Source organism: Neoarius graeffei, chromosome 11 (assembly GCF_027579695.1).
Source record: "Neoarius graeffei isolate fNeoGra1 chromosome 11, fNeoGra1.pri, whole genome shotgun sequence".
NCBI lineage: Eukaryota > Metazoa > Chordata > Actinopteri > Siluriformes > Ariidae > Neoarius > Neoarius graeffei.
Genome location: NC_083579.1, coordinates 55,986,760 through 56,005,696, shown reverse-complemented (window position 1 = coordinate 56,005,696; position 18,937 = coordinate 55,986,760). Strand labels below are relative to the sequence as shown.

Sequence of the window (18,937 nt, the reverse complement as noted above, 5' to 3'; positions counted from 1 at the left end):
AACAATGTTTAATAATGTTAAACATCATTAAGACGTGAAGTGGGTTTTTTAATTAAAAAAATAATAAAGAAAAACCATTGAATTAGGTGTCTCCAAAGTATACTTAGTAAGTAACACCTTACTAAGTATAAACTTAGTAAGGTGCTGTACCTTGCTAACTTGTACTTTTACTTGCTATTGTCCCTGTATTTTTCTTTGTGTTTGTAACTTTATTTTTGTATCCTGTTATAAGCCATAATATTGTACTTTAGCTTTGTGGTTATGCTTATTTTTAAGTCTAACAAGTTAAGCCTGATTTATACTTCACCTCCAAAGCTCTTTACAGAAGCCTGTTTGTAAGGAACCATAAATCAGAGTGTAGAGCCAGACAGCAAAACAACGCCAAAGTAGTTGTGATGTGTCTACTGTACTTTTACAAATCAGAATTGGTTAGAACCTCCAGCATGTCCTGTGGACAAGGGGTAAAAGTGTTAGCCTCTGAAATGACATTGTCTTAGTGAAAGGACAGGAGAAAGCAACACAAAAGCTAAATGAAAAGCCCATCTTGAGTCCATGTCTTTCGTTCTTCTCATGGGACGGATCTTTGCAGATCTTTTTATGAAATGTTTTTCAGAGAAGGACAATAAGATTATATTGACGTCATGCTTTTGTGCTCTCCCCTGTGTACACAGGTGGACAAACATGAATATAGTACAATTTTGAGATTAGGGGTTACGCTTTGTTTGTTCTTATTAAAGTTACTTCTCTAACCTCCATCAGTCTGTAGCTTAATGGGTAGAGTGTGTGAGAAGCTTTCAACTGGAGATGTTTTTTTGCATAGTCAGCACTATATCTTAATAGTGTAATTAAATTAACAAGATTTACAGCGAAAAGAACTGTCTGTAAATGAAAGTGTACAAAGGAAAGTTAGGTAAAGGTACGCTAAAGGTAGGTGGGGAGATAAACTAAATAGTTTCAAGCTGTGCTCTGCAACATTGTCAACCTCTGTTTGGGCAGATGGAGTTGGTTTACATTTTACCACTTCCTGCATCATAAAAAGCAGTTTTAAGCTCTTGTCTTTGATCGCTTGGAGGTTTTAGTGAGATTCTTATGCTGCTGGAGACGCCACTGAATAGTTTTCTGAAGCCCTCTTCAGTTTGCACTCAGCCAAAAACATTGAATCAGTTTTTGTTCTCTATGAACATGGCTGCCATTCATGTGATAATCAAGGAGGATTCATAATATAATTTACATTTACATTACATTTGCATTTATTTGGCAGACACCCTTACCCCAAGCAACTAGAAGTGCTTTGTAGTTTCGGTATAAAAACACCTCCTCATGCTAATTTGCTAGGTCAGGGCTTAAAAATACCATTAGTCTAAAAACCTTATTGGGGAGGTTTGTACATGAAGAAACACAAGTAAAATGGTAAAGAGCTCAATGAAGCGCTTGGTGAAGGAGTAGGTCTTTAGTATTTGTTTGAGGATAGCTAGTGACTCAACTGTTCAGACAGCCAGGGGAAGTTCATTTTGCCACCTGGGTGCCAGGACCGAGGGGAGAGCCTTGATGCGTGTCTTCTTTGTACCCTTAGAGATGGTGGGTCCAACTGATCAGTGCTAGAGGCTCAGAAGGTGCGTGGTGCAGAGCTATTATCATAATGTTTAAAAAAAAAAAACCAACAACTTATTTTTGGACACATTTGACATTTATAAATGCACTGTAATGTTTCACTGGTAGAAACCCTGAATTTTTTAAATGATTATTTTTACTATAACATTTTTTAGTGTGATGTAATCTTCTTTATGTCAACTTGCTTTGATAAGTGACCAGATAAGCATTTATTATACTGATGGTCAAGCTGAAGGAAAACATAGTCTAGGCTTAGAAATTAAGTTTAAGATTTGAGCACTGACACAGCTGGTCTCCCATTGGTTAAATAATAGAAGCAATATTGTCAGGTGGCGTGAACACATGGAAGGACTTTGGTTAGGGCGAATGGAAGACTTGATTGATGCTTATGTCATACTGTATGAACTGTATGGTACACCCCAGTATCCAGCACCCCTCTCTTTATAGATGGTGTAATTCGGCCCAGACCTTGTGCATCCACAGACCACAGATTTCCACGAGAACCCAAATTTTCTTTTGATCTACTTCATAAATTTGGCCTTGCTTGATTTGTTCTTCTCTTTAAGAGTTGTTATCTTAGATAAATCTCCTATGTCTTTTTTACAATGTGAAGTGGAAGATGTGGAGTTCTGCAAGTTACATGTGAGGAAATTTGCTTTGAACTTTCCTCCCCATGTAGACATGAGGAACGGCTCAGCAGGTCACTGGTGCCATGGGAAATGTTCATCGAGGAGCTACACTTGCCCCCTTTCATAAACTAGAACATTTGAGGAGGGCTTCATTGAAATGTATCTCATGGGCCCTTGGGAAGGAGCTAGCTTAAATGTACCGTACCAGTGGACATTTTACAGGGGTGAATGTCAACACCTTTCCAAAGAAGTGTACTTAACAAATCACACCCCTTTTCAGTTTGCTGCGAGGGAGGAGGATGGCATCATTGCAAATTGCTTAGAATATAGGTCTGTCTTTTCCATTTTCTTGTTGGGTGATCATAATGAATAATCATATTTGTGTGTCAATGTGTGAAGGCCATTACATACAGATCTCGTCTTTATTTATGTGGTATACACCTGGTGTATATTGGATTATAGTTGATCTGCTCAGGTTTCACGATATATAAATGTAAAAACCATTAACCACAGCATGGCTACATGTCAATGAATTGGACTGGGACCATAATATAGCTTTTGCAGAGCTTATGCTGAAACCTTATACCACTTTATTTTTCCCTCAAGCTATGGCAGCCCCATTGGTGGAAAGTGTGTTCTATTGTCTCAGAGCTCTGGAATAGATATTAAAGATGTTGCATCCAGCTATATGCACTGGAAAGATCTATGGTCAGCCTTACCAGCACTCCAGAACTCTCCCCTGGCAAATCATACTAGATTCTCAAACAACACAGGAAACAGATGCTACACCTTGTAATGCTTTTCCACTGAACAGCACAGCAAGAACTGCTCAGGAACAAATCTAAACCCAGGATTATGCACATCAGTTAAATATCCTTTTACATAACACTACCATGAAAGTGGGAGGGGTTTCTCTGGAGGGTACTGAGTGATAACTAGTGATGGGCACAAGTAGTAAAGCGTTACTTAAACAATACCTCGAATAAATTCTACTTCAACCAGGTTATTTTTAAATAAAGCTCCATATGTATTTTAAGTAGTTCTTTTCTTCATACAGTATATCCTAGTTTGATAGGAAGCTGGGGTCAGAGTGCAGTGTCAGCTGTCATTTGGCATTCCTGGAGCAGTGTTGGGGCTTGAACTCACAACCTTCTGATCAGAACATTTTAACCGCTGAGCCACCACTCAGCCCCTTACCCTCATCAACACTCCCTATTATTGCAAGCAGATTTAGAAAATACACCAGAGTGCAAACTTCAGCGAGCAAACAACAAGAATTTGCACATCATCCAATTCTTTTCTGATTCTTCTGATGTGTATCTGCTTCTCAAATATGCATATAGGGCACTGGGTACAAGGGAGAGCTCCATGATGTTATATTTTATTTCGGGAGTAAATAAAGTAAATAGGAAACTATTTTGGATTGGGCCTAACTTGAAGATGACAGATTTTATTTGAATCACGGGAGTGTAAAATCAAGCTATATAGCAACAAGAAAACATTACTGCAGGTAAATAAAGCTGTAAGACTTTGAGCGGGTGGGTGGAGCACAGAAGTACGGCAGGCCAGAACTTAGTTGCAAAAACTCTTTATTGTGACACTTTTCAGTCGACACAATCTCCCAGCCACATAGACACGCACACACACATCAGTCGTCTGGTTGGGGAGAGAGCTCCCTTCCTCTGCTCTCTCTCTCCTTATATAGGGCGCGGTCACTGGGACAGACACACAAACACAGGTTAATTGACATCAGGTGCAGTGATTCTGCCACTTACCTTCCCTGACTCTGCCCTCCGGTCACAGACCGACGCTTGACCACGCCCCCGCTGCCACAAAAGCAAATTGTCAAATAAATAAAACATTTAAATGCTGTAATAAAATTGTGATATTGCAATATCACAATCGCGAACAAATGTAGGATCATGGTTAATTTTTTAAGTTGAGCAATACTGGGCTGCACCGTTCAGTGGAAATGCAGTATTAGTGTCTATGCTCTTTTTTTTTTCTCCCTGATTTGAGAGAGAGAGAGAGAGATATTAGGAACCCCATGTCATCCAGGTTCCACACAAATCCCACCAGAAAAGTTAATTGATGTCTTAATGATGTCTTGATTTTTGTCTTAAACATGTTAAAGTGCTGCCCCATTTTGTTAGAGAATGTACTTGTTTATTTCAAACCTCCTTGTAGTTTTCACCACATTTTACAGCCATGTTGCCCTGAAAAGTTTAGCGCACTTAAAAGCAGAAGAGAACGTGCTGGAGTTCTTTGGACTGTCCGCTTCATCAACATATAGCATGGTGATATTAAGTCTTCAGACCTTCTATGAGAAAGTCTCTCTAAACTTGCTTATAATTAGTACAGTTATGAGAGAGTGAACTGTGGGGTCTGTTTCTTTTGCTAAAACAGGACTCTGGGGCGGGCAGCACAGTGGTGTAGTGGTTAGCGCTGTCGCCTCACAGCAAGGGGGTCCAGGTTTGAGCCCCATGGCTGGCGAGGGCTTTGCTGTGCGGAGTTTGCATGTTCTCCCCGTGTCCGCGTGGGTTTCCTCCGGGTGCTCCGGTTTCCCCCACAGTCCAAAGACGTGCAGGTTAGGTTAACTGGTGACTCTAAATTGACCGTAGGTGTGAATGTGAGAGTGAATGGTTGTCTGTGTCTATGTGTCAGCCCTGTGATGACCTGGTGACTTGTCCAGGGTGTACCCCGCCTTTTGCCCGTAGTCAGCTGGGATAGGCTCCAGCTTGCCTGCGACCCTGTAGAACAGGATAAAACGGCTAGAGATAATGAGATGAGATGAGGACTCTGGGGCTCCCATCACCAGCAGTTTAAAAGATAGTTAAGTCAACACTACTAGATGTACAGATGAGTCTTTGATCTAGATGGTGCCAGTTAACATTTTAAATGGGAAAAGCTGTGCATTCCATAATCTACAGCATCCATATGTGTTTTTGAAAGCATTACAGAGCTAGATTATAGGAAGAGTTAGAATATCTGTTTCACAGTATTGATAGTGAAACCAGCTGTGAGGATATGCTGCTCTGATATCTTGCAGGTTATGACTGCTTATGGTGCGTTAGAAACAGGCTGTTCTCCCTTGGTTATACCATTTAAACCACAGGGTCTGGCTTCGGTGCAACACTTTTTGCGAGCTGAGGGTTTTTGCAGACGGGAGGCACCCCCTCAACTCTCCCAGTACACCGGTTCAGATTTTCAGCGCTCATTCTTTCCGAGGCCTGTTAAAAGAGCAGCATCGACTGCCAGGTTTAGGATCTAAATTCAGCAACACACTGTTTGCCAGAAATTCTTGTGCTCTAAATAGGCTAATGCTGTTCTAAACACAGCAAATGTCTTACATTATCAGCTTGACCTCCTGATCATATTTATTTTATAACACAGTGTGTCAAAATGGACAGGTTTAAACGATAGTTTACTCTCTCCAGCAGCATTAGTCATGTATCTGTATATCATAAATTGGTTCAACGCAGCAGAGTGGTTTCTTTGAAATCCAACCCTGTACTGTATAAATTTCTTATACATTTTTTTTTATCAGAAAACAGACATTAGAAATAAAGATCTTCAAACTTGTTACTGTACATTCATGTTCTTTGTATTGTTTTTGTATCTCCATTGCAGAATTATGGTGTGGAAACGGATAACTTGAAAAACCTAGTGGTGAGAATGAGAGCAGCATCCAACAATCTGCACATGAGTACGTCAGAGCGCAGGAAGATTCCTAGCTACGATGGCAACACCTCTCACAAACCCCCCAACGATTTCCTCACCTCTGTGGTGGAGCTGATTGGTGCAGCGAAAAGCCTTCTCACATGGCTGGATAGGTATAATGATACGAGAAATTATATATATATATACACAAGACCTGCTAAAGAGGTTGTTTTTTTTTTCCCCAGAATAAAATACAGAATATTCCATGTGCATAGTTTGTATGTCATGAGCCTGTTTCTCTTTGGAAAGGAGGTGTCATTAACTGAATCAGATATTATTAGATATGTAAGTTCTCATGAAGGATTCGCATCTCATCCAGTGATCTCCAGCAGACACAACAGGAACAGGTCTTGAGTTTCTGAGAATTTTTTTCACAGGAACATTCAGGGACACATGAAACTAGATACAGTCTGGGTTGTTTCCGCAGGTCAGCCTCTGGACAGTGGCTCATGCGGAACAGAAATCACCATAAATCATCTTATATTGATTTTAATTTATATTCATATGGATTGGAAAGTTAATGTGTTAATCATGTCAATACATTAACATTTTAACACCATTTTTTTTAATACCATTAACACTTCATCCTTTAAATCATAGCACCTTAGTACAACCCCAATTCCATAAATTTGGGACACTGTGTAAAACATAAATAAAGAACAGAATATGAAGATTTGCAAATCATGGAAACCCAATATTTCACTGAAAATAGTACAAAGACAACATATCAAATGGTGAAACTGAGAAATTTTAGTGTTTTTTGAAAAAATATGTGCTCGTTTTCAATTTGATGCCAGCAACACTTTTCAAAAAAGTTGGGACAAGGGCAGCAAAAGACTGAAAAAGTTGTCATGCTAAAAAAAACAAAAAACTAATTAGGTTAATTGGCAACAGATCAGTAACATGATTGGGTATAAAAAGAGCATCCCAGAGAGGCGGAATCTCTCAGAAGTAAAGATGGGGAGGGATTCACCGCTCTGTGAAAGACTGCATGAGCAACAGTGCAACAATTTAAGAATAACATTCCTCGATGTAAAATTGCAAAGAATTTGGGGATCATATCATCTATGGTACATAGTAATATTAAAAGACTCAAAGAATCTAGAGAAATCTCTGTATGCAAGAGACAAGGCTGAAAACTGACATTGGATGCCTGTGATCTTCAGGTCCTCAGGCGACACTGCATTAAAAGCAGACACATGCCTGTAGTGGAAATCACTGTATGGGCTCAGGAACACTTCAGAAAACCATCATCTGTGAAAACAGTTCATTATCCACAAGTGCAAGTTAAAACCAAATATAAACAATATCCAGAAACACCGACACCTTCTCTGGGCCTGAGCTCTTTTACCATGGACTGAGGCGAAGTGGAAAATTGTCCTGTAGTCTGACGAATCAAAAGTAGAAATTATTTTTTAGAAATCATGGACACCACGTCTTCCAGGCTAAAGAGGAGAGGGACCATCCGGCTTGTTATCAGTGCACAGTTCAAAAGCCAGCATCTGTGATAGTATGAGGGTTCATTAGTGCACATGACATGGGTAGCTTGTACATCTGGGAAGGTATCATTAATACTGAATGATATCTACACGTTTCAGAGTAATATGCTGCCATCCAGACAAAATCATTTTCAGGGAAGGGCTTCCTTCTTTCAGCGAGACAATGCCAAACCATTTTCTTCATGTATTAAAACTGCATGGCTCCATAGTAAAAGAGTGTGGGTGCTAAACTGGCCTGCCTGCAGCCCAGACCTGTCTCCCATTTAAAACATTTGGTGCATTATGAAGTGCAAAATACGACAGAGGAGACCCTGAGCTCTTGAGCAACTGAAACTGTATATCAGGTGAGAATGGGACAACATTTCTCTTTCAAACTTACAGCAATTGGTCTCCTCAGTTCCCAAACATTTACAGAGTGTTGTTAAAAGTAGAAGTGATGTAGCACAGTGGTAAACATGCCCCTGTCCCAACTTCTTTGAAATGTGTTGCTAATATCAAATTCAAAATGAGCATCTATTTTTCAAAAACAATAAAAAAAAATTTCTCTGTTTCAACATTTGATATGTTGTCTTTGTACTGTTTTCAGTGAAATATAGGGTTTCCAAGATTTGCAAATTATCATATTCTGGGTTTTTTTTTGTTTGTTTGTTTGCTTTTGTTTTTTAAATGTTTTACACAGACTTGGGGTTGTTCTTTCTTGTATAATTGGTTGAATGCTGTAATTTGCTATGATTGAATTATAAATGATTGACAAAGCTGTAATTGGTATTTTACACTGAGACCACTACAGGTTGTTAAGTAACCCTAATTACCACAAGGTTACAATGCATTATATTCATGAAAAGTGGGAACTGTATTCAAAAGAAGAGAAGCACTATGTTGTAGCAGGCACTGGACATTTCCATATTACAGTGCAATATTGCAAAGAAAGGCTAAGGAACTAGATTGTAACTATAAGACCACTGCGCTACACCTTGCAATCGTCAAAGCTTTATTACAGTGTTTCCACAGAATGTTGTGTTTTGTAAAGCCTGAGTGAAATAAAAAAAAAAAAAAGTTGCAAACGGTTAGTCTAGAAATGTAAAGAAATGTAAGCTAAGAGATTGGTTACAATTGTAGTAATAGCCATAAGTAAAAGATTGGGTTTAGTTATATGTAACCTCTGATATTATTTGACTTGGGAGAGTACAGTACAAGGAACAAGGTGAAAGACAACAGGATCTGTACTGCTATTCCGCTTTAAGATTAATGCCCTTTTCATTGCAGTGATTGTGTGTGTGTGCACGTGTGTGTGTGTGCACTTAGTAAAGTGCCTAAGTGCCTCATCTCCTGCTTTTTTATTATCACAGAACCCCTCTGACTGGGATCAGTGACTTCACTAGTACCAAGAACAAGATCATTCAGCTGTGCTTGGAGTTGACCACCACGGTCCAACAGGTCTGCTTTTGTTCTCTCCTGCTCCACGACGTACTTCTTAGATTTCTTCAGTATACTGGTTATCTGTACACACTATTTGCATCTATGAGATTTCTGGGTTTAATAGTTAAACATAGCATGTGGCTATGCCTTGGCTTCCACTGGGAGATTTCGTTCTCATACCTGTCAACCTTTGGTCAATCAAACCTGTATAACCAACCTCCAAAATCTGTATTTCCCTTATAAAATCCTTATAAGATGCAAATTAAAATAATTTACCTAAAATTTGAATGATAATTAACAATGATATATCCAAGTTACTTTTTATTCAATATTAATAACAATAAACCTTCAGAATGAATACAAAGCTCCAATGTTTGACAAAAACACAAAGTGTCACTCTAATGTTCTAAATTGTACTCCATGACAGCTTTTTTTAGCACTCTGCACCAATACCTCACTAGGCTGCATGTCACAGCAAGTGTCTGTGTTGATCTTGCCGGAGTGCCCACTCAGAATCTTTTCAGTCGCTAGTGAAAGTCGCTCAGGTGGAATTACGCTTTTCAAACAAAATGTTACTTCCCGGTTGGCGGGATTCTCGCAATGCGGTGTGCGCATGATCAGAAGTGGAACGAAGTCTCGCTACCACAAGATAACGTGCGATTTCATAAGACTCTTTACTGGCTGTTTGTGCTTTCTGTGGTGTACAGTAAGTTTGTAAATGTTATGTGCTCTTTTATCATCATGGGAATTGATTATAGCTCTAAATAAATATTGAAGTTTTTTTAAAGAATCTGTATAACTTTATTTGTACGCCCGTATACTACGTTTATTGAATCAAATCCGTATAAAATACGGACATTCCGTATAGGTTGACATGTATGCATTCTGTGTCTTTGTTGCAGTTATAATTGCATAGCCAGCATTTTTTTTTCACTTTGTTGAACACCACTTGTGTTTACTGTATCAGTAAATGGAGGTGTACCTTTCCATTCAAATACTTCATTTAAGGTTATCATAAAGTGACAGAATATTTTATTCACATGCTTGTGATTCTTGTAAGATACTGAAGTGTATCCCGGTTTAGAAAGATCACCCTACTCCTAGTGTATAATTTAAGTGTGTTGTGGGCATCACTTCTCTGGGCTGGACATTGTTATACTGACTTTCAAAAAGGCCATCAGTTTCTGTTGACTTTTAAAAAGAGTGGCTTCACTATTGTTTGGAAGTTAATAGTAGACCTGCTGTAAGTTTAATTCATTGGCAAGTTGTTTTAACTCAGACAAGCTAGAAGAAAGGTCAGACTACACTGTACTTTTTTTTTTTTTAAGATTAATCTGAAGTGAAGCAGTTCACACTGTTCGGATTCCATGACTATGGGTTGGTCCTGTGTAACTGGAGGCTTTGGATAACAGACCTTTAATAGGATTGGCATTGTCTCTTGTGAAGATTATATGGGAATTACATTAAAGTCTAATCTTCTCAGAAGATTTTAGTGGTTATTAAAACTAGTCGCCATGCATCACTAAACATGTCTCTGTTGTGCAGTGGCAGTGTGTTTTAAGACAAGTTATGTCCAGTGTTGATATGTAGGATTTAAGTTGGATATGTCAACACCAGGCATGATCACTGCTTAAAGTATTTCAGTAGATCAGATCAGAAATCATCAAATTTGATCTAATACCCTAGCAGCATCTCAGACCTGTTTCAGTCCTGATGCAGCTACTTAGCATCTGATCAGCACATCTAATTCCATACAATAAATAAATAAATAAATGAATAATAATAATAAAGGGGCGGCACGGTGGTGTAGTGGTTAGCGCTGTCGCCTCACAGCAAGAAGGTCCAGGTTCGAGCCCCATGGCCAGCGAGGACCTTTCTGTGCGGAGTTTGCATGTTCTCCCCGTGTCCGCGTGGGTTTCCTCCGGGTGCTCCGGTTTCCCCCACAGTCCAAAGACATGCAGGTTAGGTTAACTGGTGACTCTAAATTGACTGTAGGTGTGAATGTGAGTGTGAATGGTTGTCTGTGTCTATGTGTCAGCCCTGTGATGACCTGGCGACTTGTCCAGGGTGTACCCCGCCTTTCGCCCGTAGTCAGCTGGGATAGGCTCCAGCTTACATGCGACCCTGTAGAACAGGATAAAGCGGCTAGAGATAATGAGATGAGATGGGATAATAATAATAAAGTTTCTGAGCACAGACAGTGATTACTTTTAAAGTTACACTAAACTCATTTATTTTAGTTTGTTCATTTTTAGATCAGCAGTTTCAAATAACCTTGTTGCTATATAATTTATATAGTCTGTACAACACCACATATCCATAATGTTCCTCAGTTATGTACATACATCAGCACAACAGATATTTTACACTATATGTTCTGTATTCATCTGTACAGTACATTTGTAAAAAATGTAAAATTCTTTTTAAAATCTCATCTGTTAAGAACATTGTATCCATCATGTGAGGTCAAGCCCTTAATGGTGATGGTCATTAACTATTATACAGTATATCTATATGAAACTTTTCAATATTTTCCTTTTCGCACTGCAAAAAAATTGAAAACTGAATTTGAAGAGAAAATTACTTAATAGTAGTGAAATTATCTTGCTGCATGGACAGATATTTTTACTGATAAGGCATCTTAGAATAAGTTGGTTGCAATCTAGAACTAGGTTTAATAATCCCAGAATTGGTATCTCCTATTCTTCTAATAGGAAATGTGAGATCGTTTAAACTATTTTCAAGATATTTTCACTTGCTAAGATATCATTTTTTGCAGTGCAAGTTTTCCAGATCAGTGTGTTCAAAGTAGTGCTGAAATGGAGTAAATGTACTTTTCAATAGCTGTGTTAATTGTATATGGTTTGCAGGTCATGAGAGGGCCGTGTTAAATGGGAAGAATTTGACATGGGAAGACTTTCATTAGGTTGCATGGTTGTTTAACTGGTAATAAGCATGACCAGTCATTGCAGTTTACTGTACATCAATGAAGCACACAGTAAAACACCCGGCCCTGCCTCATCTCCCGTGACTGAGAACAAGTAAAGACTTTATATTTTCCCCAACCCATAAATAAATAAATAAATAAATAAATAAATCCTGCTATAATCATCAGCTAATGTGCTTCAATAAACTTTGGGGTGATGCAAAAAAGAATCTTTAAATTGGGCAGCTGTACAAATGCCATTATGTTCAGTTGTTGTGCCAGCACGGATTTCTCTAATTCCTCATTACAATCATGGACAAAGCCTCTCCAGTTTCTTATCAAAAGCTAACTAGAGAGCCATCTGATCTCTATCAGCTGTTGTTAGATGACATCCATGACTCAGTTTCTTCAGTGTGTCCATGTCTGATCTTTGGACTCGTGCCCACAAATGGGAAGTGAATATTTTTCATCTGTGAAATCTGGCAGAAGATCGAAGAGAAACAGAGTGAGAAACCGAATATGTGTATACTGATACAGTATGTGGAAAGTCATGGTGAACTGTTTTGGAACATTTTAAAAATAGTGTGACTGTTGTTAAAACACGTTTCTTCATTTTGCGGTTATGAAAAATATTTTAGGAACTATGCATTTCGTGTCACATTCTTCCCTAAACCCCATATCTATTTTTTTTAAACTATTGAATAGTATTTAATGGAAACCCTTAGGTTTGGTGTTAAAAGGAAAAAAAATGCTGTGTGATTTTATATATTTAGCAAAAAAAATTTAAAATACCTCTCGCAAGAAACAGATGAACAATATTTATTCTGTTGGACAATTAGATTATTTTTGCTCAACTCTAATGGCAGTACATGGACTTGTGGACAAACACACATCCAGTGATGCTGTTAACTCTAAGTGTGTTTGTGGTACGACTTCACCATGTGACCATCATTACTCTATGGGGTGGGGGGGGCTACCAGCTGACCAACAGGTGCTCATTGGACATATGGACATATGCCACTAAAGGCATTCTTCTTTTAGACAGGGAAGGTCTTACAGCCTATGGGGGTCAAGTTAACTCCCCTCAGCCTCTGCTGTGTTGCCAAAAGTGGTAAAGGCTGTAAAAACATTCAGTCTTTTAAGCATATGCATCACATGCACGGAGACCTTTACATTCCTATGTCATGGATTGAGTATGGTTTGTTTTAACTATTTGGAAATGCACAGCGTATACTATAATAGACTTTTAAAGATGAAGATTACTGCAGATGTTTGCCCTTCTCTGAAAATGATTTACTACATTCTAGTCCTTTCTATTTTCTTCACACTATAGTTGTCCTTCACGTCTTATGTAATTATGTTGTCTTAGAGCTGACATGAGTATGTAATTCACGAGTCAAAGCTGTTTATTTGTGGCTGGAGCTCATCTTCCACTGCTATATCTGGATCACTAATTATATAAACACTACACTGACCCTGATTTACTGGTTATTACTTAGCTCAGAGGCACTCAGACTTTAATGCTTTCTTCTTTTTCTCTGCAGGATTGCACTGTATATGACATGGAGGAGAAGATTCTGGCAGTTGTAAGTATTTGACAGCATCTTGCTTATACGTTAACAAATTGTTGCATACCATATTATAGTTTGATGTCATAATGTATAATTATATAACATAATATGTAACCGTGAAAAGAGCTTTCCACCACCTGAAAGAACGGTGGGGTGAAGACTTGAGCATGGAGCTTTCTGAGGAAATCTGGCAAAGAGCTATCAAAAGAGTACATACATCCTCAATTTGTGTTAGGCACGGATTGGTTCAATTTAAGATACTCAACCGCCTGGCTCTCTGAGGAGTCAGACTGGCCCAGATATACCCCGGCTCAGATCCAAACTGCATCAGATGCCATCAAGTCCCTGCCACTCTGGGACACATGTTTTGGACATGCTCAAAACTATACACATTCTGGTCAGAGATTTTCAATACATTCTCTTATATTTGTAAAAAAAGAATCGAGCCAGATCCAGTTATCTCAGTATTCGGGGTTACCCCTAGCAACAGCGGGCTATCAAAACATCATTCAGACTTCATAGCATTCTCAACATTACTAGCCCGCCGACTTATCCTTTTTGGTTGGAAATCGACCACGCCTCCATCCCATTCACGTTGGGTCTGTGAGGTGATGGCGTTTCTTAAGCTAGAAAAAAATCAGATGCACAATTCAGGGCTCTGTAAAAAGGTTAAAAAAAACTTGGTGCGACTTTTTAGAATATTTTACAAATGAATTTGATGCAACCACCTTAGATCAGTAGCTCTCCACGTCTCCAACCCCCCCCCCCCCCCCCCCCCGGCTTTTCTCTTGTTGACTTTTTTTTTTTTTTGGCATGTATCTGTACATGGGTTGACTATTGAAAATGTAACAAATTGAAGCAAAAAAACCCCTGTCTATGAAGTATGTATGTATGTATACTATATACGATGCACACTGGAGATGGGATCCATGTATGGCATTCATGCAATTGTGTCTATTAGCTCTCTGTCAGTTTCAACTGTTTTGTTTTTTCTCACTACAGTTTTTTGAAAACTCAATACAAAACAATTTGAAATAAATAGAAAAGGGCTTAATGCTTTTACTGAACCAGTACTGTCTGATTAATATTGATAAAGTAGCCCAGCATTGTTATTGCTGTGAAAGGCCCAGCGTAATCCTCTGCTGAGTCTCCACGAGTTCCTGTTTAAATGCCACTGCCAGTATCTGAGGCCCTTGCCGTCCATCACTGCTTCCTTTTAATGACATTCTCCATACCTACTTCCCCTGTTGCTAGACTTCCTCCTTCTCATGCTGAACTCCAACAACCCCTCTCCCTGTGGCCTTCTGAGAACTATGTTCCTCCACAAATAACTATACAACCCCTTCCATGACATATATTCTGAGCAGTTATGAGCGCATTGCTTAGCTTTAAATTTTTTTGCTGTCCCCTGTGACAAGTGCCAGTGTTATCAGTTTCCAAGTTTGCTAGTTCGTTTCGTGTATCTACCAGTCCAATCGTGTGTGTGCGTTCTGGTTTAAATGGCAATAGTAATGTAAGAATTGCATGAGGTGCTTCTCATAAATAAAACAAAAATATAACTATACTTGGATTAAAAGTGTGTATTGATGATGTATTCATACTGAAGTCTCTTCTATACACATGGACCATTACCATACAGTCCAGGAAAAGGGCACATTAGCAATTTCTCCATTTTCCCAGAATACACTGGGGGACTAACTTTGGTAAAATGCAGCGACCTGAGCAAAATCTTTCAAAATTACAATCATCCATGGTCAGTAGAATAGATAAAACTTGCTTGTGAAAATATTCTCTCCCGAGGACTGATTCTTCTATTTGTTTCGAATGTGCCAGGATTCTCCTATCACATTGTTGCTAAACACTGTCCTCCTGTCATTTTGCAGTCCAAGGTGCTAAATGGTATTTGTGACCAGACTGTTAGAACAACCTCTAATTCTCTAATGAGCCAGTTGACATGCCTGGAGGAAGTGCAGCTAACCAACATCAAGCCGGGGGAAGGCCTGGTGAGCACTTATCACCCTCTTGTTTTTGTGTTAGATAAACATGAAAATTGTTCACATCCCCTACTTAAATCACCTCAGCAGACGTGATTCTGTCTGTCATGATTGTTGTATTTCTGGCTGGCAAGTAATGTACACCAACTAAGTCTTAAGCATCCTGTTTACTTTTCAGGATTTATGTATTCCACATTGCCTTGTGTCAACTCTCTCTCTCTCTCTCTCTCTCTCTCTCTCTCTCTCCTCAGGGGATGTACATAAAATCCACCTACGATGGGCTTCATGTCATTACTGGCACTACTGAACACGTAAGATTATGATTCAGCTCTGAGATGCCATCTGATGCTGGGGCTGGTATATATATTTAGCCTTCCTGCCACAGTGTGTTGCATCAGCACATTGAAAGTAGACAGAGCTTCTGCTATTTGGCAGCTTTGCGCAGTTTTGTTGGACATGCATTACACACATAGTTAGCTCTAAACCCAGAACACAAAGAGGTTATACAGAAACTGAACTTTTGTCATAATTAAAATTAAAAGCTTTTTGATGAAGATTAGGTTTTAAAAATGCTGGAATATGATTATATTATATTGTACAAGTCATGTAGTCTACACAAATGCAATTATTTAAGCACTTGTATTAAGACTTCTCCCTTTACAACAGCAGCATGGACATGGATTCGAATCTCTGGCTCTAATAAAAGCAGTTTAGCCGGATATTATTTGCATTTTTCCATAACAATCATACTAATTTAAAGAGCTCTACTTCTTTATGTCCCTATTTCTTTGCTCATTAAATTGTTTATTAGAACCATGCATGTTTAATATATCTCATCTCATTATCTCTAGCCGCTTTATTCTTCTACAGGGTCGCAGGCAAGCTGGAGCCTATCCTAGCTGACTACGGGCGAAAGGCGGGGTACACCCTGGACAAGTCGCCAGGTCATCACAGGGCTGACACAGACAACCATTCACACTCACATTCACACCTACGGTTAATTTAGAGTCACCAGTTAACCTAACCTGCATGTCTTTGGACTGTGGGGGAAAACGGAGCACCCGGAGGAAACCCACGCGGACACGGGGAGAACATGCAAACTCCGCACAGAAAGGCCCTCGCCGGCCCCGGGGCTCGAACCCAGGACCTTCTTGTGTGAGGCGACAGCGCTAACCACTACACCACCGTGCCGCCTGTTTAATATATATGCATATGTTTCTGTGGGGGGTGGCATGGTGGTGTAGTGGTTAGCACTGTCGCCTCACAGCAAGAAGGTCCTGGGTTCAAGCCCAGTGGCCGACAAGGGCCTTTCTGTGTGGAGTTTGCATGTTCTCCCCGTGTCTGCGTGGGTTTCCTCCGGGTGCTCCGGTTTCTCCCACAGTCCAAAGACATACAGGTTAGGTTAATTGGTGGCTCTGAATTGACCGTAGATGTGAATGGTTGTTTGTCTCTGTGTGTCAGCCCTGCGATGACCTGGCAACTTGTCCAGGGTGTACCCCGCCTCTCGCCCATAGTCAGCTGGGATAGGCTCCAGCTTGCCTTTGACCTTGCACAGGATAAGTGGTTATGGATGTTTCTGTGGGTTTGGGACTTTCTCAGTTTTACATTATTTCTCTCCAAATCCTGTCGGTATGGCAACATCGATGTTGTATGCAGCCATTTGTTGGCATGTGCCAGACAGAAGAGAGGGAGGGGTAAGATAATGGTGGGGTGTGAGAAAACTTCCCCCTCTCTGTGGGTAGCAGAGTCCATGTTTATAGGGAACGCATATACTTGTGTACTTGTATAACCACAGTTCCTGAAGCAGAAGAATGCATTTAGACAGGCCAAGATGATCCATAAAAGATTTCTCTTCTCCCTGAACTGCTGACAGATTTCTCACAACTTTAATCATAGTCACAATCTGCAGCAAAAACTTCCTACGTCTGTGTAATGAATCATCTGCCTTTAATCAGCCTATGACTAATTACAGTTAATGAATCATGCTGACATTTTCCATGCTGGTGTTGCACAATCACACACTTGTTTACTGTGATCATTTATAATTTTAACCTCCTTCTTAGTAAACTCTGTGTAGTCTGTTTCATTTCAAGTCTACACTATATGTGGGTAATTTCACAAAACTTATATGTGTGGCAGCCTGGGAAAAGCTTTCACATGGTCAAATTTTGACATTTCTACTGTATATAGTATGAAAATTACAGGCTTTCCTAAACTGAAATGTGTATCTTTTGCATGTAATGTTCTAGCATTTTAAAGTCTAGTTAAAAGGTGAAAAGGGAAATAAACATGCATGTTAATGTTTCCATTTTGACAGCTGGTATCTTATTACAACTGAATTGAGTAAGCTTATGGCAGTTTCACTACAGCATGTAGCTACCCAACAACGTGATTAAAGCATAACATTTAATGTGTTGGAAAATTACACTTAGTTATACTAGCCTACACAAGCCTAGTGCACATTATACAACTCTTGCCCTAATTTCCCAGTCACCTATTCATTTTGCCACTCAGTGATTTACTGTGTGCTCCTGCAGCGACTGCTCCTGGAGTGTGAACAGTTCAGTGGCATACAGTACCAGTCAAAAGTTTGGACACACCTTCTAATTAATGCTTTTTATTAAGACATTTCATGTCTTGAAGTAACGTTGGACTAGCATTTCTCTTTACTGAGTTGAGCGGTTCTTGACGTAATATGGATTAATACAGTTGTGGAATAGGGCTATTTACTGTATTTTTATTATTTACTATTTATTGTTTGATCTTAAACACATTTATGAAGGCTAGAAATTACTCTAATTAACTTTTGACGAGGCACATCTGTTGATTGAAAAGCATTCCAGGTGACTACCTCATGAAGCTGGTAAAGATAATGTGTGTGCAAAGATAGTGTGTGCAAAGATAGTGTGCAAAGCATCATGAAGGTACTTTGAAGAATCTAAAATACGAAGCCTTTTTTAAACACTTATTGTTTACCACATAATTCCATTTATGTTCCATGTGTTATTTCATAGTTTTGATGTCTTCAGTATTGTTCTACAATGTACAAAATGGTCAAAATACAGAAATATCTACAGTGGTGCTTGAAAGTTTGTGAACCCTTTAGAATTTTCTATATTTCTTCATAAATATGACCAAAACAACATCAGATTTTCACACAAGTCCTAAAAGTAGATAAAGAGAACCCAGTTAAACAAATGAGACAAAAATATTATACTCGGTAATTTATTTATTGAGGAAAATGATCCAATATTACATATCTGTGAGTGGCAAAAGTATGTGAACCTTTGCTTTCAGTATCTGGTGTGACCGCCCTTTTACAGCAATAACTGCAACTAAATGTTTCCAGTAACTGTTGATCAGTCCTGCACACCGGCTTGGAGGAATTTTAGCTCATTCCTCCGTACAGAACAGCTTCAACTCTGGGATGTTGGTGGGTTTCCTCACATGAACTACTCACTTCAGGTCCTTCCACAACATTTCGATTGGATTAAGGTCAGGACTTTGACTTGGCCATTCCAAAACATTAACTTTATTCTTCTTTAACCATTCTTTGGTAGAACACCTT

At 39.2% G+C, this 18,937-nt stretch overlaps 1 protein-coding gene across 1 annotated transcript in view; it reads left to right on the top strand.

Annotated features, from left to right (window-relative positions):
• LOC132894457 (connector enhancer of kinase suppressor of ras 3-like) overlaps positions 1-18,937 on the top strand; it is a 90,942-nt gene that overhangs the window by 35,890 nt on the left and 36,115 nt on the right. Inside the window, exons 3-7 of the mRNA XM_060934290.1 lie at positions 5,871-6,073; positions 8,809-8,896; positions 13,349-13,390; positions 15,259-15,378; positions 15,621-15,680. Coding sequence (XP_060790273.1) covers positions 5,871-6,073; positions 8,809-8,896; positions 13,349-13,390; positions 15,259-15,378; positions 15,621-15,680 — 513 coding nt within the window. The remainder of the gene's footprint in view (positions 1-5,870; positions 6,074-8,808; positions 8,897-13,348; positions 13,391-15,258; positions 15,379-15,620; positions 15,681-18,937) is intronic.